This window comes from Lissotriton vulgaris, unplaced genomic scaffold, assembly GCF_964263255.1.
Source record: "Lissotriton vulgaris unplaced genomic scaffold, aLisVul1.2 SCAFFOLD_1444, whole genome shotgun sequence".
In the NCBI taxonomy this organism is placed as follows: Eukaryota; Metazoa; Chordata; class Amphibia; order Caudata; family Salamandridae; genus Lissotriton; species Lissotriton vulgaris.
In genome coordinates, this window is record NW_028246333.1 from 384,951 (window position 1) to 411,793 (window position 26,843).

General features: G+C 45.6%; 1 protein-coding gene across 2 annotated transcripts in view; it reads right to left on the minus strand.

The window, feature by feature from the left end:
* The window catches only part of LOC147665980 (serine/threonine-protein kinase Nek4-like), a 275,537-nt gene that overhangs the window by 240,094 nt on the left and 8,600 nt on the right, over positions 1-26,843 (minus strand). For both annotated transcript variants that reach the window (XM_086949353.1, XM_086949354.1), the window contains exon 2: positions 13,035-13,301. In XM_086949353.1, coding sequence (XP_086805479.1) covers positions 13,035-13,301 — 267 coding nt within the window. The remainder of the gene's footprint in view (positions 1-13,034; positions 13,302-26,843) is intronic.

A 26,843-nucleotide genomic window follows, 5' to 3' on the forward strand; every position in this document is an offset into this window, starting at 1 on the left:
CTAGTTTAAAAAAATGTCTGTGGTTGGTAGGTTTCCATGGTTGGCTTCTGAGAACAACCTCCACTCCTTCAGCTATCCCTGTTGTTGATCTCTCTATGTAGCACTTTAGGGCCTTTTGTGTCAAGGTCTCTTGGCTCACCCACACAAGTGAGGTAATAGTTCATCAGGAGACTTGTGGGAATGCTGTGTGGTAGGAAAATTGTGGCTCCCCACCGATCCTTGAAGTTTTCCTCACAGAAATGCGAGGAGAATGACTGCTTTTATAGTCCTAGTTTGTGGTTTGCAGGGCATTGTGAGTAAGAGAATGGGGTGGAATGAATGCCCAAATCAATCAACTGTACTCTCGCCTGGTGTACAGACAAAATATCGACTCCAAAATATCGACTGGACATAATATCGAGTTTTAAATATAGACTGGACAAAATATCGACTGGACATAATATCGACTACAAAAATATCGTTTTTCAGGTAAGTGAAGTAATATCGACTGTATAAAATATAGATAGCAAAAATATCGAATTTTTAATAATATATAATATTTTATAGTGTATTTTTATGTAATAATGTGTGAATAGTGTGTATTAATGTTATAAAATATTTTATTAAATGAATTTTGTTTTTATAATAATTGCGTAATGTAATTCTGTAGCGGGTTGTGGGTTTATAGGGGAATAGGGTGGGAAGTAATTTAATAATAATTAATTAATTAATATATGTTTGTTAATATTTTTAATTAATAATTAATTGATAATTAATTAATATTAGTTAATTAATTAATATAATTTTGAACATATTTTGTATTAGTAATTAATTGTTAATTAATTAATTGTAATTAGTTAATTACATTAATTAGAGTAAATTTTTAATATATATAATTGTGTTATTTTTAAGTAATTAATTTGGAAAAAATAATATTAATTATTAAAATAATTACAGCTAATGTTCTAATATATTTACTTTATTGTTATTGTTAATTAATAATTAATTGGTAATTAAATAATATTGATACATTTTGGGTAAAGGAGCATTTTTAGGGTTCAGGGTCAGTTTTCAGTTTTAGGGTAAAGGGGTATTTTTGGGGTTCAGGGTCAGTTTTCAGTTTTTGGGTAAAGGGGCATTTTTAGGGTTCAGGGTCAGTTTTCAGTTTTAGGGTAAAGGGGTATTTTTAGGGTTCAGGGTCAGTTTTCAGTTCATGGGTAAAGGGGTATTTTTAGGGTTCAGGGTCAGTTTTCAGTTCTTGGATAAAGGGGTATTTTTAGGGTTCAGGGTCAGTTTTCAGTTTTTGGGTAAAGGGGCATTTTTAGGGTTCAGGGTCAGTTTTCAGTTTTTGGGTAAAGGGGTATTTTTAGGGTTCAGGGTCAGTTTTGGGTTTTTGGGTAAAGGGGTATTTTTAGGGTTCAGGGTCAACAAATAAGATTGTAAAAAATTATTTTTATTATTTTCATTTATTATTTAATTATTATAATTTAATTTAAGTAGTTTTAAGTATATTTTAGTAATTAAAATTTAATATTAATTTGTACTCGATATTTTTGTACTTACCTGTTTGTAGATACAAACTCGATATTTTGACTGTCGATATTTTGTCCACGATATTTTGTCAAGTCGATATTTTGTCCCTCGATATTATTTCAGTGATCCCTCTCGCGTATGACCCCACCGGGGCATGGCTCGATGGCAGGGTAAGTCGCCCCATTCTTTAGTTTATTTTGGCGCAGCAAGCCTGTTGCCCCATTTGTAGAGGTGGGGGCATACCGATGCTCATGGTCGATGGCCACATACCTATATTTTTAAATTAAGGGGGCTTTATGCCCCTCCCACTACAGATGGCTAATCGGCTAATCCCGGGGGGGTGGGGGGGACGAGGGGCAGTAAGACTTAAAATATGTATCTGGGGTGGGGGCATGGCCATGCCCTGGTGGTCAGACCCCTCCCCTCCTATAATTTTCTAAAAAGAAAAAAAAATCCCTTGTATCTATTGGGCTTTCTGTCACCAAGGGGTGCCGATTGGGGGCAATCATGCCCATCTGCACCCCGGTGGGCAGCGCCATCCCTATATTTTCATTTTAAAACAGGAGACCCTGGTGTCTAACGGGCTTTCAGCCCCCAGGGGACAGATTGGGGATAATTACCCCATATCCCCCAGGGGGGAAGAAAGACTGATATATTTAAAGGGGGTTGGAAGAAGCACAAGCCCTTGCCTTAGGGGCGGCTGTCATGATTACTTGGTGTCTAGTCATTGGATCCCTGATTGGACACACGCTCAACCCAATCTTCTCCTCCAGCAAGTACATCTCCTTCAGCCACTCCACCGGACTACACTGGACCACAGCTGCGTCCACTTCAGCTTCAGAAAGACCACGAGTCACCACCACCCGCAACAGGTTCCCAGCAGGAGCTGGAACAAGATCACCACTGACCAGCTCACCACATCACTGAACCAGAACCCTCCCGCCAGATCAACGGACCCCAAGCAAGCAGCCAACAACCTCACACAGTGGATCACCAACTGCGCTGACGACCTCGCACCCCTGAAAACCCATCCCAGCAGGCCCGGAAGCAAGAAAGCCTCCTGGTTCAACGACAACCTCAAGAACTCAAAGAAGAACTGCCGTACCCTCGAGAAAGCCTGGCGAAAAAACCAGACCACAGACAACATGACCGCCCTCAAGCACGCCACCCGCAAACACCACCAGCTGATCCACACCACCAAGAAGTCAGCATTCAAGGATCGACTAGACAACAACGCACACAACAGCAAGGAACTCTTCAGCATCGTCAAAGAGCTCTCCAACCCCAGCGCCGGTAACCACAACATCACTCCCTCACAAGACCTCTGCGACTCACTCGCCTCGTTCTTCCACAGCAAGATCGCCGACATACACAACAGCTTTGGCGAACAGACCACGCACCCAACCACAGAACCAAAGCCCCCCACCACCACCCTCCGCGCCTGGACCCCTGTCAACACCGAAGACACCATCCACACGATGAACACCATCCACTCCGGATCGCCAACTGACCCATGCCCCCACCACGTCTTCAACAAGGCCGACTCCGTCATCGCACCCCAACTCCGGGACATCATCAACTGCTCCTTCAACACCGCCACCTTCCCAGAAAGCTGGAAGCATGCCGAACTCAGCGCCCTCTTGAAGAAACCTTCAGCAGACCCCACCGACCTCAAGAACTACCGCCCCATCTCGCTCCTCCCGCTCCCCGCCAAAGTCATCGAGAAGACCGTCAACAGTCAGCTTGCCGCCTTCCTCGAGACGAACGGATCCCTCGACCACTCACAGTCCGGCTTCCGAGCCAACCACAGCACCGAGACCGCCCTCATCGCAGCCACCGACGACATCCGAACCCTGCTCGACAACGAGGAGACAGCGGCCCTAATCCTCCTGGACCTCTCCGCATCGTTCGATACCGTCTGCCACCGCACCCTAGTACAACGCCTCAGCAACGTCTGTATCCAAGAGAAGGCACTGGAGTGGATCATCTCGTTCCTCGCCGGAAGAACCCAGAGAGTCCGCCTGGCCCCGTTCAGATCCGAGACCACCGAAGTCATCTGAGGCGTACCACAAGGATCATCACTCAGCCCCACCCTCTTCAACATCTACATGACCCCCCTCGCAGCCATCGCACGCCAACACAACCTCAACATCATCTCCTACGCCGATGACACCCAGCTGATCCTCTCCCTCACCAACGACCCTGCCACCGCCAGTGTGGTAAATATTTGATTTCCCGTCTTAATTTCTATGCAGGTAAGTACTTAAACAAAAATAACTCAATCGGAAAGAGGCAGAGTCCGTGGTGTTAGAGTTCTTAGGGGTTTTATTCCTTAAAAAGGAATGGGTCAGGTAACGGATATCGGGTTCCTGCCACCACAGGGGTGCAGGAAGGGATAGAGCATACTTTATTGACATTACATTACTTTTATACTTAATATACACAATAGAAGTCAATGCAGAAGGCGTAACAGCTGAGAGAGACAAGATAAAAATACACACGTGTTGGCACTACGTAATCAGAAGGCGTGAACTAAGGCGTGCACAGAGGTGTGTTCTAGAAACGTCACAAGTAAATGTCAGAAGTGGGTGGCTCTATGACAGAATAGTGCAGAGTCAGCAGGAATCGGTAGCTAGGATGCGCACGCAGCTGCATGACGTGAGATTGACGTAAAGTTGGAGGGTGCAGGGGACTTGACATTTACACTAGAGGGAAGAGACAGAAGTCTGGCATGTCAGATCAACTCGTTCCTATATCATATCTGGTATCTGATGTTTGGGAACCATATTATCTAGAATGAAAAGGTCTCTCGGACAGAGGCTATTCTATACTGACTGTGAGTGCGTGTATAAGCGTCTAAGTGTCTGCATGAGATGCGAGGGGGCATGGGCCTACCATGGTAACAGAGACTATGAATTGCTTGGACGGAGACAGTGAGGCCGGGCCCTTCGCTCTGCAGCTGGAAGGATGTTTACTTAAGCTAGTAGGCAGGAATGTATTTTTGAGGAGCGGAACAGATAATTCGAAGGTTGAATACAGTCTTGGCAGGCAACAGGCTGAGCTAAGCGCCGTGAGCCGCGCAGGGAGTAAGGCAGAGGTCACGGGTACAGAGGCCGGCCCAGGCTGAGGCGTTTCAGAATCTGAAGGCAGGGAAAGGCTCGATGGCAGAATTCAGGGCCTACTTCGCCTGGGCTGGAAAACGTGTAAAGTACACCACAGAAAGACGTTGGCAAGGCATACTTAGAAACGGACTATTCAACCCGTTCAGGGTGGGTCTGAAAGAAGACATGTTAACGTTGGACGCAAATGTGTTTGCGTTTTCATAGCTGGCACAGGAGGGAAGTTACATGCACTTTAAGTTCGTACATGGAGACAGTGGGGTACACGTTAGGGAACATTCCTTGACCATAAAATTTATATTTCCTCACCAGAACCAACCTACACGAAGGGATGAAAGAAGTAGCCGAGTGGATGAAGAACAGCCGCCTGAAACTGAACTCAGACAAGACGGAAGTCCTCATCCTTGGATCATCACCCTCTACCTAGGACCACACCTGGTGGCCCCCGGCCCTAGGCAGCGCACCCAAACCAACGGACCATGCACGCAACCTGGGCTTCATCCTGGACTCCTCCCTCTCAATGACCAGACAAGTCAACGCCGTCTCATCATCGTGTTTCAACATCCTACGCATGCTCCGAAAGATTTTCCGATGGATCCCCACCGAAACCAGGAAGACGGTCACCCAAGCACTCGTCACCAGCGGACTGGACTACGGAAACACCCTATACACCGGAACCACAACCAAACTACAGAAAAGACTCCAACGCATCCAGAACGCCTCCGCATGACTCATCCTGGACATCCCCCGACACAGCCACATCTCCGGACACCTGAGAGACCTGCACTGGCTCCCCGTCAGCAAGAGAATCACGTTCCGTCTCCTCAACCACGCACACAAGGCCCTCCACGACCTGGGCCCCAGGTACCTCAACAACCACCTGACCTTCTACACTCCCACCCACCAACTGCGATCGACCAACCACGCCCTCACCGCGGTTCCACGCATTCGAAGAGCCACCATGGGAGGAAGATCCTTCTCCTACCTGGCAGCCAAGACCTGGAACTCCCTCCCCATCCACCTCCGTCGTACCCAAGACCACCTCTCCTTCAGGAAGCAACTCAAGACCTGGCTGTTCGAGCAGTAGCGGAACCCTCTCCCCCAAGCGCCTTGAGACCCTCTGGGTGAGTAGCGCGCTATACAAATTTCTTGATTGATTGTTCTCAGGTAGCGATACCCAAGCAGGGATCCACTGGGCAGAGGTTCCACTGTAAAGGGAAGACTCTCCTATTTCCAACTGTCCCTCTCTTAAAAGAATCAGTGTTCAGGGGCTGAGATATCCCCGAGCACTGATTCCGTGAAAGTAAAACGAGGCTACTGGCTCGTTTTACTTTCACTAGTAATGACGCCAGCACACTGATCGGCATTACAAATTTAAAAAACAGTCAGGGTGCTGGGGAAGCTGTTCCCAAGCAGCAGCAAAAAAGGAAACCCTCTTGTGTAAAGCACCAGAGTGTCTTTCTTACCCTCCCCCCCCCGTGTCGGCAACTGGACAACATCCGCAATGGGGAGGGAGTACGGCTGTTGGCTGCACCAAAAGGGTTAATGGGCATGAGGCAGGCGATTTTTTCATTTAACTGAAGCATCCTGTAGTAGCGCATTGTCATTTAAGACAGCACGTTGTTCACTGAAATGGCCACTAAATCTGCACAAATCGTGAGTTTTACTGATAAAACTCTATAGCGGACAAATAATAACGCGAGGATATTTTGTGAATATTTATCATTTTTGCATCACTGAGTAAGTCTTGATTTACTTTGATCCTAATAAAATCTCGGTTTACAGCACACTTCAGAATTTTTTTTTTTAAGGGCTTTATTTTTGCTTTCCTAACTGCTGGGTGCATGTAGTTCCTTCACAGGAATTTAAAGTTTGTTGTGTATTGCAAAAAACACAATATCCTACATTGCTACATAATTCACTTTAAAAACTCCCATCACTTTACAGTGAGAGAAAGAAAAATAGACACCCATGTTAAAAAGAATAAAGCAGCCTGACATTGACCTCTGTCTTTGAATCACCCGCAAATGTGACAATTGAAACACAGAAGATAAAGGTTTCTTTATTTACTGCACCGACTTCCACCAGTGTGTCGTGGCCACAGTATGGTAAACACAGATTTAGGGGGTTAATTGAAGTAATTTTAAATTCCTCTCTCTCACCTTTGGCCAATCTACTCTACATACACATCTAATCAGAAATTTCGGCCTCAGAGGTTGCTTTTGACAAAGATCTCTGGCAAAGAGCTTCCTCGAGGGGCACATCGGGCACTGCATTGCTGGCCTGACAAGGAGCACAGCCCAATGATGAAGCGCGCCACCAACTGGTGGGTGAGGGCTGTGCCCCAAAACACTAAAACTGTGACTGACCGCCATACGTTCCACTCATTGCAATGGAGAGTCTGAACTACCAATCTGAAACTGCACAGAGTATATTTAGAATATTGTTTCAGTGAGGAAGTGTACACAGTTGTGGTATAACGCTTAGTTGTACTAGCATGGGCTGCTTGCACTTTAATAACAAGCATTTGCAATGCAATAGGTCTTGTGTTTGTGAATGTCAGTTTTTTTGGTGTTGAAAGTGATAATGTTTTTGCTTTTGTTGTATGCAGTGGGCCCAGCTAAAAATGGATTGAGCTGAAAACAACGAAAAAGCAAAATTTAAATACAACCAGAAGAAATTCACATTGAATGTTGGTTTTGAAAATGCCTTGTTTTTGGGCAAATTATTGAATCCCCCTGTGCCAAATTATAAGCGGAATAGTACTTTTGATGGGACGAAAATATGGTGCAGACTGGGCAAGATAAGGCTATTACATATTAGAAACCGCCACTTCTGAACAGCCAGTAGGGCTGGAGTTGTGAGCTGTGCAGAATCTCAAAAGAGTAGGGGTGAAGCCAATTGTATAGAAGTGAAATATTAATTAAAAAACAGCATTTGTGCCTGTTAGGTAGGGGATGTCGCAGGCAACTAGAAGGCTGGAACAGAATAAATTGTGGTGCAACAGCCAGAGCAACTGATGTTGGAACTTTAGAACTTATTAGAGTTTTTGTGCTGGCTTAAAATGCTGTTGTTTTGGGCAATTTATTCAATCTCTCTGTGCCCACCATAATTAAATGTGTCCTTGTTGAACTTAACTGTTTTTTATCTAAAGCGCTCCGATACCTTGTGTGCATTAAAAAAACGAGACCTATTGCATTGCAAATGCTTGTTGTTTTGAGAATCTGGTCACCCTACTTGGGCATATTGGGGAGGTGAAGAATTTTAGGGGCCCCTAAGGTTTGGGGCCATCCTGCCAGGGATGCAGGGGCCTGTGCTTCGCTCCTGATCCTACAGCCTTTCCTTTCACATTCCCTGTATCCCAGCAAGATTGTCAGATAGTTCGCTTTACAAAATGCTCTAATTTTGCAGTTAAAGGAAAATAAACACCAATCCCAATAAGACTTCATGAGAAAAATTATGCCCAGGTTCGATGGGGTATGCAGGGCTAAGTCACCAAAAAGTTTCCGGTGACACGAGGAGTCCGCCAAGGATGTGTCCTTGCTCCAACCCTTTTTCTTTTATTCATTAATAGAGTTGTTGAATACTTTTCAGACACACCCACTGACGCCCCTAGCCTGGGCGGTATGAAGTTTCCCCTTCTCATCTTCGCGGATGATACGCTCATACTTTCAAAAACACAAAAGGGGCTACAATTGGCACTTAGCAAATTTGAAGAATTCTGTGATGCTAACGACCTGCAGGTTAACACAAGTAAAACCAAGTTTATGGTTCTCACAAAAAATAGACCAAGATTAGGCAAAGTAAGTCTTAATGGCACAAATCTGGAACAGGTGAACGAGATGACTTACCTGGGGGTGGTACTCGATTACAGATTAAGATGGACAGCCCAGCTAGATGTACTGTCATTAAAATTCTCTCAGTTGAGTGGGACACTTAATAAGAAGCAGAGATCCTCCCTTACCAAGAGAATAAGCCCAGCACTTAAAAATTATAATATCAAGATAAGATCGGCCATTGTATATGGAGCAGATCTTTGTGGCTATGTTGATCTGTCCCAAATTGAGAAAATCCAAAATAAGTTTTTACAAAACTTGGTGGGTCTGCCACAATCGACCCCTATGCTACCATTACTGTTGGATTTGGGTTGCAATCCAATAGAAGAATTGGCAAAACTGAGGATTATCTTACTTTGGAGGAGAATTTGGGTAACTCCTGAATTGGCTACTTTTGCTGCGGGAATAGATGATCTTAGACATATAGTGGGCTGTGGCAACCTTCCCTGGTTTAAAGCAGTAAAATCCATCTTGTCAGATATGGGCCTTATTCCACTATGGTCCGACCCAGGGAAAAATGTGTTCCCTTCAAAAAGGATCTCAAGGATCAGTTCTGGGCTGTCTATAGAAATAAGTTGATTGTGGAACATAGCTCGTTAACTCTTTCTGGCAGGTTTTTGAGTCACAAGGTGGACCCAGTTCTGGAAAGTTACTGGGACACCATAACAAAGAGTAGCGACAGAAAACTTTTTCACCAATTTTGAATAGGAACGCTACCATTGAGATCGTTCACACATAAATGGAAGGGTGGGTCTGGGAATTTGTGTCCATGGTGTAAAGATCAGGAGGAATCAGTGGGACACTTCTTTTTTGTTTGTCCTGCATATGCCGACCCACGGAAAAAATGGCTGAAACTAATTTGTAGAAACCAAGGGCCAGATGTAGGTGGCCGTTTCAGGCCATTTACCGACCGGTACCGGGCGATTTTGGCTGTTACCGATCGGTAAATGGGTGACAGGTATGTAGGGGGCATTTTTTTACCGATTCGGTAAAATTACCGAATCGGTAATTTTACCGATTCGGTAAAATATAAATTCGGTAAATTTACCGAATCTGAGGCACCCAGATGTAGGTGGGACTCTTCTGAGTCCCAGAGGCCTTACCGAATCGGTATTTTACCATCAAATCCAATTTGATGGTAAAATACCGATTCCGGTGTGCATGCACATGTGTGCATGCACACCTATGCCATCCGACAGGCAGACCTACCCTTAGGGCATGTATGCCTGCCACATGGCACCCGAGCCTGTTTTGGGGGTGCCAGAGGGTGTCAAAGAGATACCCCCTGCACCCTTGTGAAAATCGGTATTTACCGATTCGGTAAATACCGAATCGGTAATGACCATTCATTCATATGGGCTTCAAAGCCCATAGGAATGAATGGGTATTACCGATTCGGTATTTACCGAATCGGTAAATACCGGATTTTTCCGATTCGTTATTCCAGCACATCTGGAATACCTACATATCCACCCCTCAGATTTACCGATTGTCAATTACCGAATCGGTAAAATTCGGTAATTTTCGGTAATTGAGAATCGGTAAATCTATTCTACCTACATCTGGCCCCTAAACTCTAGAAGGGGCAACGAGGCCCTATGGTTGTTAGGGACGGTAACTTCACTCCCAGTGGTCATAGCAGTAGCTAAATTTTTAGGCTGGTCTTGGGTCATTAGAGCTAGGTATCCACAGCGCTAGTTTATCTTTGAACACCCTATGAGTGAGGTTTTTCCCTCATTTTTTTATATATATATATATATATATATATATATATATATATATATATATATTTTTTTTTATTTTTATTTTATTTTTATTCTAGGGTTATTATACATACGTCTTTTAAAAAAAAAATGTAATTAGAGTTTTTAAATAAATCTTTTGGTTAAATAAAATCAAACAGTTTCCATCCAAAATACGGTTTAAAATGTGACTTTGTATTATGTAATTTATGTATTGTGTTTCTTCTTTTTAACGTTTTAACTGTATTTTTGTGATGTCTTTTATGGTGAATTTTACCGAAATAAAGACGTATGAACTGACACCAATCCCAAATTAAAAGGATGAACAGCAATGTCTCAGAAGACATGGCAGACTTTTGACCTCTGTCTTGAAGGCATAGCAAATGTGACAAGATAAAGACAAAAATGAAAGGTCTCTTTATTGCTCATTCACCTTCTGATCTTCAGCATGTTTATTTTGGGGGTACTGCAGCACGCCCCGCACCCCTACTTCCAGCGCCTTGGTCCATAACTGACCTCTAACTGCGAGTTGCTTCAGATTCCAAGTATTCCGCTTTGTTCTGACTTCTATCGTGACCTGTGACTCCTTAGCACCAAGAAGCCCTTGGGGATTAGTGCGCTTTATAAATTATTTTCATTTCATTTGTACATGGACGAGGCTGTGGGTCAAGAGATGGTTCATGGTCGGCAGATTCCCACCAGAGTAAAAGAACCGTTCCAGTAAATCGCTCGCCTGCTTCTCGGAGCTATGCCCATGCTACATCAAATACCTCAGATATCAACATATTCAGTGCAGGAGGATGAGGTATTCATTTCTGCATTGTCTCTGAAGGAAGTGACCCCAACCTGGATGCGCGCGGTCTTGCGCGAGCCTCTCCTGGGACTGCGTGACTTGTGACTAACTGTGTGCGAGCGAGATGTACCCAATTAGGCAATGACGTCAGGCACGTGATGGTGTAAAAGTTCAACGAGGAAGAGGGAACCTTGACCCCACCTCTATTGCTTCGCAAGGCACTTAGTTCATTTACAATGGAATTAGAGTTCATTACAGAGAGCAAGTGTTGATGTGTGTGCAGACAGGCATGCGCGCGAAGGGGGACGGTAAATTATAACAGGGGGTGTGGTAGGGATGTGTAGTTTCTATGTGAAAACCGATATATGGTTACAATCCGTTAAACACCTTTCCAAACAATACTTCTAAACAAGGTCGGATTATAAAACCGGTATAACACGACTGATTAAACACAGTGCCAATAAACCGCACAGCTCTTTGTGAGATTGCACCGCTCTGAAGCCACAGCGCCAAGAATCTACTTATTGCAGCTGAAGGCCAGTCCAACCAGAAGAGCACGCAGCAGGCGTATTTTTATGTCTGGATACATGTTGAAGCCCGCATAGTGGTGTGTGCGCACCACAGTGAGCCCTGGTTTCGGTTTTAATTATTGCGCACGTGTCTAGGCACGATAACTAAAACCACGTGATGGCCTATTGGTGTCTATTACGCGCACCAAGTGAGTGATAGACACCAATAGGCCGTGGGCGGAGCAATGCGCCCGCCTTTGGCCAATAGCGTGCAGTCTTTCATTAAAAGACGCACGCTAAGGCCAATGGGGTAGCTGAAAATGAAACGCACGAGCGTGTGCGATTCCTAAGTCAGCTTAGATTCCCTGTTTTCCCCTTACAAAATGTCTCGCGCTGCGCAAGCACTGATGCGCAGTGCACCGCTAGGCGCGAGATCTAAAAAGAAATGAAGGCCCTGGTGTATGATCAGAAAGGACTCAATGAGTGGAGTGTGTGCTGACTTTTTGAGAACTGTCACTTTGCAATGCGACCCATGTACTAAAATGTCAAGTCACAAAATGATAATTTGCAAAGGGTCGCAGAACCACCTAACGAATTTCCCATAAAAACTGAAAAAAAGTCTTCTAGTTACTATCTCTCTCTCCTGCTTTTTCTTCTCTAGCACTAGTCTTTTTGCATCGCACACTCCAATTTGAAACCTGTTTTATGCCTTTGCCTCTGTTTTGAGTGTGTCTTGCACCAGTTTCCTTTCCTGTTATAAAGCAATGTTATGCCCTACTGAGTTATTTTATAGTGGGGCCTTACGGCTCTTAGTTTCATGTACAGCACCCTGCCACCCCTGGATTTAGTGAGCTTTATAAAAACACATAAATAAAATAAAATAAATATGAAATAGTCCAATTGCTATTTGCAACTCCCTGCGTCTGGCTACCAGTGTCTTCATGGTACTCTGCAGGGGATAGCAGACAACTTTCCCTGTGTTTGCCTCTCCAACGCAAAACGTTTTTTTTTAAGTGGCTAGTGTTCCTCAAAAAAAAGAAAAAAAGGAAAGCAGCACCTACTTCTTTAAGTTTCCTGTTTGATATTTGGAGCAGGCATGGTCCTTTCCACAATGATGGCAGCTTCCCCTTGGTAGATAAGTTACCACTTCCTTTGAGTGCCAGTAACTTTCCAATGGTATCCAACCATTGATTACCGACCACTGATACATCTCACTGCAATCCGCAACCCCCTACAAACTGCAACTCGAAATAAGTCCAAAACCTATTTCGCTATTCAGAAAGACTTTTCCCAATTCCAAAAAGTGTTTAGTACAGAGCAGAGAAGTCTCAAACAAGGATTTCTGAATCACAAGATTTGAAACAGCAAAATGTCTTTGAAGGAGGCTCAAAGACACATTCTGAGTTCTGAATCAGCAGACCACTTCCTACAGTAGGTCCGAGGTCATCTCAATCTTGTTTGCTTCAATCCATGTGACAAGCACAAGTAAGCGCTGTGACAACAGTCCTGAGAACACTTGTTACCTGCAACGCCATGGTGATCTGTACAAACCACTCCACAACCTGTGCCTCTTCCAGAAGTTTGCCGTTCTGCTCCTTCAGCTTGTGGTAGAGATCACCACCTTCACAAAAGTCCATCACGATGTAGAGCAGGCCATCCTTCCCTTCCCACGACTCCCTATAAGCCACTATGTTGGGGTGCTTCAGGCGAGATAGCAGCTGGGCCTCCTGCTCAGCAGCTTCACGCTCCCGGGCCGTGGCGTTTTTCAGGTTCAGCTTTTTGATGACAAACTGCAGAGATAAAAATAGATGTACATTATCTGACCTCTGACAGACCAATTGTATGCCCAACCCAATATCCCAATGGATAACAAAAAGGAAAAAATTAAAATCTCGTCTACTAGACTACAAACAGGCAAACACTCAAAGCTCTAGAGATAAAAATTGAGAAAGTAAACACAAGTGAATACTTAGGCAAACTCAAACATGAAACACTAGTTAAATATAAAACAGTGACACGCTAGATAGAAGTCCGATAGAAATAATACCTCACTTTTAGAACCTTAGATGAAATCTGTACAACATACCAATATCTCTACTTTAATTAATAAACTATTATCGTAACACTTAAATTCACACAAACATAAACCTCTGGATTCTATAATTTTCTACTTTACAGAATGACCACAAAGACGGTGAACAGCTACATCTTCACAAGTACCATGATGTTTCAAATGCCTTCAAGAGTGAGGTTGTCATTATTAATCAAGAGAGCAGTCTTACAAATATGTCATTGTGGACTGTCTCATCAAGAGACACCCCAGGCTGTTTCTCCTCAGGCCCCTGGGTTACAAAGTAGAAGACAAAAAACTGAAAGGTCCAGTATATGGTACATTTAGATGTAACTTCTTCTAACCCTGTGAGACCTCTCACTTGTGTTAATAAGTGATCCTGAAGAAATACCTTGCTTCCCATAACACCAGAAAGAGCTAGGGTGCACTTGTGTATGACACCTGCCATGGTCTTCTAAATTACAGATACCACAATTGGAGGAAGCTGTAAGAGGAGGTATCCTAAGTCAGAATAAGCCACCCGCAGAGGTCTCTTAAAACCAGGAGGTCACCAAAGCTACAGATGACACCCGCAGAGGTCTCTTCAAAAATAAGAGCTCGCCCAAGCTAGAGATGACACTGCGGAGGTCTCTTACACCCAAGAGGTCACCAAAGCTAGAATTGATATCCGTGGAAGTCTCTTAAACCTCAGAGGTCACTCAAGTTACAGATGACACCTGCAGCAGTCTCTTAAACCTAAGAGATCACCTAGGCTAGACCGGACACCCGCAGAGGTCTCTTTAAACCTAAGAGCTCACCCAAGCTAGAGATTATATCCGTGGTAGACTCTTAAACATAAGAGGTCACCGAAGCTAGAGATGACACCAGCGGAGGACTCTTAAACCTCAGAGGTCTCCAAAGCTAGAGATGACACTTGTGGAGGTCTCTTAAACCTAAGGGGTCTTTAAAGTTAGAGATGACACTTGTGGAGGTCTCTTAAACCTAAGGGGTCTCCAAAGTTAGAGATGACACTTGTGGAGGTCTCTTAAACCTAAGGGGTCTCCAAAGTTAGAGATGATATCCATGGAGGTCTCAAACTTAAGAGGTCTCCAAAGCAAGAGCTGACACCAGGGGAGGTCTCTTAAACCTAAGAGGTCTCCAAAGCAAGAGATGACACCAGTGGAGGTCTCTTAAACCTAAGAGGTCTCCAAAGCTAGAGAGAACACCAGTGGAGGTCTGTTAAACCTAAGTGACCACCAAAGCTCACTGGTTAGAGCGGCAGACTCTGAAGCAGAGATCAGGCCCGGGACCATTGTTGGACAGGCCTCGTGGAAGGCCCGCTCCCTCCCCGCATGGCGGGGCCCGGACCCCTGCTCCCCTGTATTCAAGACAAGAACCATCCCGGCAACCCACCGGGGCAACCCCCGGCCCGTCCACAACGGGACCCCAACTCCTGAACACCCCGATATCGGCTGGCCCGGGCCTCCGTCAGTACCACTGCCCAGGCCCAGCCGCCATTTTGAGACACTGCCTGACAAGGCCGCGTGGCCTCGGATCGACCCCAACCCTGGGCCTGGCCAGGCCCCGACATCGAGGCACCACCATCCACCCAGGAGGAGAAGAGACCACTTGGCGGGTCAATGGGAGAAGGAGTGTCAATGGCTCCCCTCCGCCAGGTGTCGATCGCCCCCGGCCTCCCCGGGCGCTGGCTCCACCCCCCTGCTGGGTGTCTGGACTCCCTCATCCCGGACCTCCCGACCTCCAAGTGCGAGGGTCCGGACATCAAAGGAGGCCAGACCTATAACTGGGGCAGCTCCAGAGCAGGAAGGCAGTTGTATCCTGGAGTCGAGAGACACCGAGACGAACTCATCCTTGGAGGCCTGCTGGCGCTGCTGCGGCCCTTTCTTGTGAACCATCTTCGAAGCCTGCTGGCGCTGCCGCGGCCCTATCCATCATGAACCATCGTCCAGGCCTGCTGGCGCTGCCGCGGCCCTCTCCACCGTGAACCATCGTCCAGGCCTGCTGGCGCTGCCGCGGCCCTCTTCATCGTGAACCATCTTCCGAGCCTGCTGGCGCTGCCGCGGCCCTCACCACCTCGAACCATCTTCGTAGCCTGCTGGCGCTGCCGGGGCCCATCTTTGCGAACCCTCAAGCTCGAGGATTGTGAGCTCCATCTCTTGCTGTTCCAGTACCGGCCCGGTACTAAGACTGTCCCGCTACCCCTCTTCCCTACAGAGACTAGAATTGGCAGGATCCTCGTGTCCTGGTTCCACTGTATCGTTATCACCTTGCCTCAAGATTCGTATATAAAGTGTGGTGAACTCATCCTTGTGTGGTGTCCATCTGTGGGGTGGAAGTTACTTGTCTGTACGATCACCGGAGACCGTCCTCACCGGAGGCTTCTCCCCCTGTACTCGGCCGACCCTCCGGGTCTCCGTCTAACAACCATGGTTCAAGTCCCGACGCGGCAGGGTCTTGGGCTCAATGTCCGCGGACTCGATAATTCTCGCCTCTGCGCCTTCTCTAATGATGGGTCCCACGCTGCAACTCTGGGCAATAGCTTGCTTAATCTCCACAACGGCCCCTACAACACTGGGCTGCCTGGCTTCACCTTGGGGGTGCCCAGGAGGGGCATCTCACAGGGAGAGTCAGGAAGGGTTCCACAGCGTTGTACAGCGCCGGGACACCCCGTTGGGGCAGCTGTGCGCTTTACAAAATACACTACATACATACATACATACATACATACATACATACATACATACATACATACATACGTGCCTTTTGGTGTCTGGTTTCGACGTCGTTTTCCATGGAGAGCTGCAAAGAAGTGCTGCAGGCGACCAGAGGAAAAATGTCCGGGTGGATCCAAGGGTGGATCGATGATGTGAAGAACCTGAAAGCAGAGGGGACAGAATCTGGGTCACTAGCCAGTGACCAGGAAGGAACCAGGCGATGTCACGTCCTTGAAGGTGAAGAAGGTGAGCTTGTCTCTTCAGCCACGAGGTCCCGGAGGCATCGATGATAACCAGACGCTGGATTTGAGCTGTCCCATGACGGATCTAGTTGACTGCGGTGTCGGTATCCGGATTGGACCCAACAAGCCTTTGTAACCACAACCCACGTAGGATGACGAGATTAGCTCTGTTGCAGACCAGCAAGGTCTGTGGCGCTTCTCCTTTGAAGGGAAGCTGAAGCAAGCCTGGAGCAACCAGGAAAGCAGTTTAGTGCAAAAGGAAAGTCTTCAGGGGGCTCACTAGCCAACGGGCAAGGAACCGGGAAGAAGCGTCGAGCTGAAATGCAAGAGCAGGCCCCACGCGGCACTCGTGGAGTGTGGAGGGCTGAGCTTCGGTGCAAATGGCGCTCGGGTCTGGGGCTTCTCGTACTCCAATGCACAACTGCGAGTGTTCCTCGGTAGTCGAGCTGTTGGCAAAATGCAGGATGTCCAGGGGTGTCCGGTCCCACGTCTCTCGTGTCCGCCACAGGTCTCAGCTTTGCTGTGGGTCGGAGTTAGAGAAGTCTGAGAGTCCACTTCCTGTGTCGCTGTGTTCCGGCGGGAGCGTAGACAAAACAGACCGGCAAGTTACTGGTGGTGCCTGTTTGCACAGGGTGGTCACTCCTTGACCACAAGGGATATGTCTTCCGTCTTCTAGTCAGAATAGATTGTCGTTTTCTAGTCAGAATAGATTGTCGAAGGTCTAAGAGTTCTGTATCAACGTTTCTTTCCAGGCTAATCTAAAGACTTGGGGACACAGCTCCTATACTTATACTAAGCTAAGGGGCTGGATTACCTGCCTAGGTCCCTCCTATGGGTGGACCCGAGAAGGGGGTGGTTACACCCCTTTCCCTTTGTCCAGTTTCGCGCCAGAGCTGGGGCTGGAGTGCCCCAGCAACTGGTTTGAACCGGTTTATGCATGGAGCACCTTGTGTGCCCCAGGCAGTGTCTCAAAAAGCATCTGCTGATGCAGCCCTCCCTGTCCCAATACACATCTGCCTGTCTGGGGAGGTGCTGGCACCTCCCTGGACAGGAAACCTATTGTCCAGGCCTCCCCTGCCGGAGTTTCGTCCAGCAGCAGGAGGTTAGACTTGTGTCTGTGGCAGCAGCATCCATTTTGTGATGCTGGGGCTCTGTTTAACTTTAACCGGGTAAAGCAGTAACATACATGTCTTTTCCCTCTAGAAGGGTGGAATGCTACCCCCGCCGCCAGAATTGGCGGTGGGTAGTATTCCAAAGTGTTTGACACCTTACACAACATGTTTTGATAAAGCCAAACCAAAGTTAGCATTAACCGCGAGGATTATAATCTGGCTTTAGATCTGGCTTCAGCACTGAGACCGCCCTCATTAAGGTGGCAGAGTCAATCAGATGGGCTCTAAATTCAGGGGCATCAGCAATGCTGGTGCTCCTGGATCTATCTGCTGCATTTGACACTGTCGACTATGTCAGACTCATGCAGAGATTGGAGGCTGTTGGCTTGAAAGACAAGGCGCTGGCCTGGCTACACTCCTACTTAAGCGACCGCTCCCAGAAAGTTGCTTTAGGTCCTCTTTCCTCTAAACCAAAACAGCGTTGGTGTGGTGTTCCCCAGGGATCAGCGCTTAGTCCCCTACTTTTTAATGTTTATTTAGCTCCACTGTTCACTCTGATCGCCAATTGGAGTGTCAAAGCGATTTCTTACGCAGACGACACGCAGTTGGTCTTTCCATATTCAGAACTATCGGTGGAAGCATTTAGCAATTTCAAAGGATGCCTTCGCGATATTGCAATATGGATGAACACCAACAAGCTAAAACTGAATGAAGGTAAGACTGAGGTGTTTTTTTTGGGGAAAAGCCTGCGCCCCCGCCTGATCTGTGGTGGCCATCTGAAATGGGTCCTCCGCCTCCCCCCAGCAGCAGTGCAAAAAATCTGGGGGTGAGATGGGTTGATAGTTTATTCTTCTCTGCTCACATCCAGCAGGTGCCAGCGGGGTGCCTAAACAAACTCAGAAATCTTCGTAAATTTCTTGACTTGCTGCCAGAAGACTGCCGTGAAGCTGGCTGTAGTCCATGCGACTGTCACATCGAGGCTGGACTACGCCAACGGCCTCTATCTCGGCTTGCCAAAGTATTTTACCCAGCGTTTACAGACCGTGCAGAATGCGGCTGCGAGGCTTATGAAACATATTCCTTTTAGACATCATGTCTCTCCGCATCTGCGCGGTCTGCACTGGCTATCAGTGGCCAGTAGGATCAAATTTAAGGCTCCGACCCTGGCTTTCAGGGCACTGCAGGGTAACTGCCCTAACTACCTTAAATTGAGACTTCCCCGATACCAGCAGTCGAGGTCTCTTCGCTCAAATACACTGAATCTGTTACATGCTCCTCGAGCCTTGAAGGCCCGGCTTGGGGGTAGGACTTTCTTCGCTGGGACGGTAAAATTGTGGAATGCTTTGCCTTTGTCTATTCGCTCTGAAACTTCAGAGATTTGCTTTAGGAAGACATGGCTTTTTAATCAAAAAATCAAACACCACTCCATTTACATTCAGTTGCTCACATAGCGCCGGGACACCTCCGTGTGAGGTAGCTGTTCACGCTTTAGAAATATCAGTATTATTATTATTATTATTATAATGCACTTAAGAGTATATGGTATGGCTATATCATAGAACAGCTATAAGGAGATGGTTACGAAAGCTGTAGAGGGGCTCAGCTCATGCTAGGGCACCCTCTCACACAAAACCAAGCACTCTGCCTCCAGGATTGTCGAGGCCTACCATAGGAGTGACTTGTAGGTGCATGTGTGTCTATATATAAAAGGTAGATATAGGTATATTATATCTAAGTAAGGGGTGATTACACCACCTTACCCAAGCTGAGTGATCAGCCTGTGGTGTTAGTTTGGAGGGCCAGCCAGGGGTGGCATAATACATGCTGCAGCCCCTGGTAGGCCTTGGATGCACATATGCCCTGGGTACCTATGGTACACTATACAGGAGATGATATGATCATGAGAGAAGGATCACTTGTCCTGCAAAACTAGGGTATGCCGGTTCGTTCTTGCTAGTCTCAGTAAAAAACCCTCATGTACGGGACTTTGATGGTAATGTATGCGGTATATCTTGGTTCTCCGCTTTCCCTCTCACGTGTGTGCATAATCGTAGGGTTCTGTTGTTATGCACCCTCCACCTGGAGATTTGACCCTTAGTTAACCCCTTAAGTGCTGCTGACGGCCAATGGTCGTCAGCAGCGCTACCTCCCCAGTGCTGCGCACGACCATTGAACGTCCATTCAGCACTAGTTCTAATGGACAGCGCAGCACTGGGGAGAAATGTTTACACGCAGCTAAGGTGTTAAGAGCAGTAGTGACCAGTGATGTGGTTGCCCCCGATACCAGATGGCGATACCACATTAAAGAAGAAATCCACTTTTTGTCCATTGAACTCACAGGTGCCCATAGAGCTACTAACCTTTGAGCAGGCGACCATGAAGGAAATTGATGGCATGAAAGACAACACAAAAAAAACGTTCCAAAATCTATCTCGAGCTGAACAAAAAGCATTGGATGAACTAAAGAATGATGGGGATATCATCATAAAACAAGCAGATAAAGGGGGAGGAGTAGTCCTCTTCTCCAAGGAAGGTTATAATCAACAATGTTTGGATCTACTCTCTGATCACAAATTCTAGAGTCATTAACACAGATCCTACATCAAGACTACAGAGAACCATCTCACTTATGGACACTGAGGCAGAAACAAATGACTGGATCTCAAAGAAGGAAGCGGAATTCCTAGAAGTAACCAATTCCAGGATACCATACTTTTACTAAAACCCAAAAAGCATGCAATCCACCACCAGGAAGGCCAATTGTCTCGGGAATTGGTTTGGTTTTTTGCCGACCAATACCTCAAGCCTCTAGTACAAAAGACCCCCTCTTACCTCAAACATACGAGGGACCTCCTCAATCTCCTAAAGGATTTTAACTATCAAGAGGAGCATATGATCCTGGTAGGGCTCGATGTAGAGAGCCTCTACACGAGTCTCCCTCAACAGAAAACTCTGGACACTTTGGAAACAATAATCTTTTATTGTGATTGGGACTACAAGACCCCTGAGGCATTTTGCCTGACTTAATGACCTGCGTTACCACCTATGGCCCAGCCAGCAAAAGCATCAAAAAGATTGTTAACAAAAACTGGGGAATTCTAACTTCTGCAAACATTAATTGGCCTAAACCAAGATTCGCAAATAAAAGAACGCGGAATCTGAAGGACATTTTGGTCCACACAAGACCACCCCCCAAAAGACTAACAACAACAACCAATCTTCTATGGAATGCGACCCCGGTGCAGGGACATTTCCCATGTGGATCATGTTCAGTATGCCCAATAACTAAAGTAAGTAAAGAAATACAACTTACACCAGACTTCAAGTGGAAATTACTGAGCCACACGAACTGTAAAACCAGTCATGTGATCTACATGATCACATGCCCGTGTGATAAACGTTACATAGCATTGACTTGTAGGAAAGTCAAACAACGCCTGTGTGAACATCGCAGTAATGTGAAATGCAAAAAAATCATCACCAAGATGTCAAGTCACTATTTGGAAGTAGGACATACAATAAATGACCTTAACTGGGTAATCTTAGAGACACTGGGCAACAAAGACCACAACGCAGAAAAAATCCTATTTGAAAAAAAGCGGGTACATAGACTGAAGACGGATTCAGAAGGATTAAATGACAATATTCCGTGGGGAAGCATGTACAAATAATTTTCCCCATGAAACTGTAAATTCCCTGATTCATAAAAAGTTGCCGGAAAAGAGTGATCACAAAACATCGTTGTAAGATGGGCCTGCAACTTCCCGTTAAAATACTATCTAAAGTGAGCGCAGGGCACTGGGCATCTCCTACACTGGTAAGACATGAGGTTCACTTGATACACGGTGTGGACACAGCCATGATAAAGTAGATTGATGGTCCATTGCGCCTATACATACCACTCACTCAGATAATAATGGAATAATAACCACCATTTGTTTTCCTAAACCAATAAGTTGACTAACCTTAGGTTTACTAATACATCCCAGATATTACAGAAATAAGTCTTAATCGGGTTGACATAGTCTTTCTACAAGTGCCGATAGAGACCTTGATATATGACTTCAAACACAGGTTTGAGAAACCTTGCTCGTTTTAGATTTCGGCATTTAAATACCATTTGGCCATCCGAATATTCCAATCATGAGGAGAATATTCCACTAAAAAAGAGAAAAAAAGAAAACATCTAATCGTGGCAACCGAGTCTTTCTACAGTTACCATTGCACCTAAGGGATAAGATACGAACCCGGAAGTGAATCCAACTTCCTGAGCCCAGACGGCAGAGTCAGCACAAGCCGTTCCCTAGAAGACTGCAGGTAGCGTGGAGCAAGTGATCCTCGCCGACGAAACAGTAACGTTATTTGTTTCTTTACACTTTTAAAACTTTGTATCGTTATTACAGAAGGTCTCCCTGACCCGCTGGGACTCAGTTGAGGTTTAAGAAACCAATAACACAGGTACGTGAGAAATGAAAATGTACTTAACGATACTCATTCGATAATTAGTCGGAGCAACTTGGGAATACGAACGGCAATAGTTTTAAAAAGAATGCAATGAATGTATGCCAAAAGTTGGGCCATAAGCCGACATAACACACAGTAAATAAACCAAGCCGAATTGAGAGTTGAACGTTAAGAAGGGCATTAATTCTAAATACCGGCGGCTCGTTTAATTGAAATAAAGCGAACGATTAAATAAGATAAGTAGAGGTTGCATAACCTTTGTTATTACAGTGTGATCACCTGAAAAGATAAACGAGCCAAACTTCTGCCATAAAAGAGTGAACACCTGAATGGCCATACGGATGTATATTTTTAATACAAAATAATTGTTGAGTTTAAATGGAATACATAAGAAAATGCGCTTCTTAATGAAAGGGAGACATATTCAATAGAGACGTCTCTTCACATTAAGAGCAATATAAAAGATTTTGACAACCATTGTAGAGAGAGAGTTGACCCTGAACATAAACTGGAGATGGTCTATTAAAATATTGTTTTTAAATGCAACGTTACAATTAGCGCTCTAATAGTTCCTGGTACAATAGACCAGTTAACTAGTTTTGTGTAAAACCCACCTCCCCTACCCTACTGTCTAGTTTGTCTATTTTTTACCTACAGGTACTGAGCGACCTCAAGGAGTTTAATCAGAAATCTCCAAAAAAGAATGGCACTTTAGGAAGTACCTAGATTGCCAAAAAGACTAAGAGACGCCCTTGGTCTCTTCACTATCTACACCTTGGTCCTGAAGAAAGCCCCATTGACCTATCGGCTATAGAGGGCTGAAACATGTCGACCTACTTCACTTATCACTTTGTGAGAGAGTGATAAAAACTCTCAGTCACTTAAATTATTTTTAATATCTCTGAACCCAGAATAATAACATTTATGAATCTGGAGAGAAGGTATTTTTAACTTTTTCACCTCACTTTGCACAACCACATCACTGGTCACTACTGCTCTTAACTAAGGGTAAAACCTCCAGGTGGAGGGTGCATAACAACAGAACCCTATGATTATGCACACATGTGAGAGGGAAAGCGGAGAACCAAGATATACCGCTTACATTACCATCAAAGTCATGTGCATGAGGGTTTTTTACTGGGACTAGCAAGAACGAACCGGCATACCCTAGTTATGCAGGACAAGTGATCCTTCTCTCATGATCATATCATATTGAACTTAAGGAAACCGAAAGGATCACATATTCCTTCTCTCCCCCCCCCCCCACCCCCCATTTGATATTTGACACTATACAGGAGCTCACAGAGGTGACCCAATACCCAATCTGGTATGTACCTAAAGTACATGGAGTCCATTTTATAGGGAGAGCAGATAGCCTGGGGCCGTGAATAGCGGAATCCCAGGCCAACTAAGTCGAAAACCAGCAAAACACTAGGCAAAAAGTTGGGTAACCATATAGTCAGATATCCACCTTCCTACAATCAGGGGAATAACCTGTGCCTCTATAAAATAAATTCAGACAGGTTTCAATTCTTGTGTACAGGCCCCCACTACTATCGTGCTTAGAATGACTTTCAGCATCTGGGCGGTGGACGGCACTAGAAAAGCAGACATGTGAACATTATGCAGGAAACTGTCCATGGTGGTTATTGATGTGCACAAGGAGGCCTCTGGGACCATGTAAGAGCCTGAAAAGAAACGAAAGAGCCAAAGAGATTGCTTTTGTGTACTGCAGTAATCTCTCTGAAGCATGGAGTCTACCAGCCTCAGGTGTTGGCTAGAACCACAGAAGATTACGGGATGTCTGTCCTCAATGCAGACGCCAATACTTACTTACCTCTGATGTTGGTCGCTGATCTCCCAGTTAGACTACCCCTATGCAGCAGTATGTTCTCTAGTCCCCGGGAATTGGGACAGCAGGTTTCACATAAAAGATTAATCGCGCTGCTCTTTATGGTAAATCAATCTTCAGACGTCAGCATGAGTGTTTTTACAGCAATGGCAAAGTTCAACTTCTAGGCTGGGGATATATACAACAACTTCCACTGAAGTAGAAATGAAACACAAGGGATTTGCTGACGGTAAGCCTGCATTTATTAGATAATAATTTACTATTTTCTTGATTGGGGCCCTCAAAGCTAGAGCATTTGAACCCCAGGATCACTGTTTCTAGTTATATGAGCCACTGGGGATCAGGGCAGGAAGGCTGTGTGAACAAATGGCGATTCAACCACTCGCCTGATCGGCCCAATACCCAGATTATCATCCTACTGTCTATTGCTTGCCTCACCACCTTCAGTTTCCCAATGATATTGATCTGCACGGATCGATAACAGGTCTAGTAAATGCGAATGAGCAATAGCTGTAAAGTCCTTTGACTTTGGCTGTACAGCCCTCTGCTGCCTTTCTTATAGGTTTCTGCTATAGTAATGCCACGTACATACACAAGCTGTGCCCACATTGCAAGTAAAATAGAGAGATGGAAATACAAAACATTTTTCTCATAATTTATTTACCGTGCCTTCTTTTGAAGAGCGTATGTCATCACATGGTCTTTTGTTTGACTTCCTTTTTATCGAGTCGACACTGACAAACTGGACACCCTGCTCTACCACTCCCTCCACAACCCCACCTCCTTCCTTCAGGGCAGCATCTCAGACAATGGCCCTTGTTCTAAATTTACACAAGGAGGAGGTGCATTTTCCCACGTGATCCATTATTAAAGTCTATGTATTAAGGCAACTAAAGTTATTCTAGAGGTTCAGTGTCAGAATCCACCACCACTGCGTGTCGCAGAGCACATGGCGTGGTTTTTGATGGGAAAACATGATTAAATAGAATACCCTCTTTTACATTTTTGCTTTTAATATTTATAGAATAACAGTGAAAAGGCCACTGGGGATTCCATTCATCAGGATAGAGGGAACGGCAAGAGTGCAGAGTTATCAGGAGGTTTGGAAAGATTGCAAGTCAAGCCACTTTCTTGCAGCAGTTCTGAAAGGAGAGGTCTCTTCCAGGAAGTGCACACAGGAGAGGTGATTGCCCAGAGAGACACAGGATAAAGGATGTGATAAAGCAGATCCAACGTTTGACACAACATCTCTGTGTGTCTCAAAGCAAGGGCGGACGGAAAGCTCCTCTAGATACAGAGCTTACTTATATAAAGGTATTATGTGGCTGCTTTATGTAGAACAAACTTACCAGAAGCAATCGAAGGCTGTACATGGCCAGAAAGGCAAAGGAGTGTGATCCCTGACCGTTTAAAAATTGTAGAGGGGAGGGGATCTGCTCAGTGGCAGGGGACCCCCCAAGGCATGCAGATGGATGACCAGAGTAGAGGACTCGCATCCTATACTAAAGCCTAGAACGGGAAGGCACACCACTTGGTTCTACAGCTTGAGACCGTCAATACCAAGGGGTGAATGTCCATGGACAGCAATTTGGTCGGACAGCTCTACCAAGAGATAGGGGTGGAAGAAAGAGTCCTATGGGGCATAGGGGGTGCATTTCCATGGACAGAGGCTTGGTATGACAGCTCTTCCAAGAGATGGCAGGGGAACACAGTCCCTAGGGGTATAGGGGCTGCATGTCTAGGTACAGGGGCTTGGTTTGACAGCTCTACCTTGGACAGCAGTGGCATAGAGGGACCTTAGGGGTATAGGGCGTTCATGTGTGGAGGCAGAGAATTGGGTTGGCTGCTCATTCACAGCTTGGCAGTGGAATAGATGGTTCTTAGAGGTGGAGGGGCTGCATGTACAGAAACAGAGGCTTGGTTTGACTGCACTCCCAAACCACAGTAGTGGAAGACGCGATCTTAGGAGTGGAGAAGAAGTATGTCCCAGAACAGACGTGTTTGACAGATCTCCCAGAACACTGCAATCAAATAGATGGTCCTTAGGGGTGAAGAGGATGCTTGGGGCTTAGACTAGAAAATGGGTTGGGAACATTTGGGAACCCAAGAGCCCCCTGACCTTATGATCTAGTAAACGTAACGTAACTTTAGCTTTATTCGATTTAAATATAAAATCATAAAAGCACATTGCAAGATATATACACAATTAAATTTCAGATTATTTCAGTTCATTTCAAATCATGTCACGGTAAATAACATTATAACGTAAAAACTTTTTTTAAAAAGTCAGGTAGCGAATCAATGAAATGTCCAGTCAGGGTCTGTATATTAAAAGCCCCTCACCCCGGAGGTGTATTGGCCCAACCAAAAGTTAATCTCGGCGATGATCTTGTATGAGGGTGTAGTGCTTCTCTAGGATAAAAATCAGATAAACCCCAGGTGTGTATAGGTCCGTCTCCTATCTGTGGTTTCCAAGATTGGAGGTAAGGGACAACATTGTTATTAATGAACTTTATCAGCACCAGATCACCGGATCTCTCTTTTCGGAGCGGGCCTAACCATCCCACCCTTCTAACACATTGTATTCTACCATCAATGTATGGGGGTAGGGGTCTATTCTTTGTTAGCCAAAATAGTGTCTTATTTCTCAGCTCCTGTTCGCTTTCAGATTTACCCTTTGAGAGTTCCGGCACCCCAGACAGGACACCCACGAACGGAGCAGCCTCCGGTGGTAGATGGATGTGATTAGTTTTCCTTTGCATGTTCCGTATCGTGTGGAGTGGCCCTTTAGGTGGCATTGTAACGTTATTCAGCCCCGTTGTAAAGGAACAGCTGGGTATTGTTTTTATTTTGATGGGGGCTTTCCCGCTGGATTGA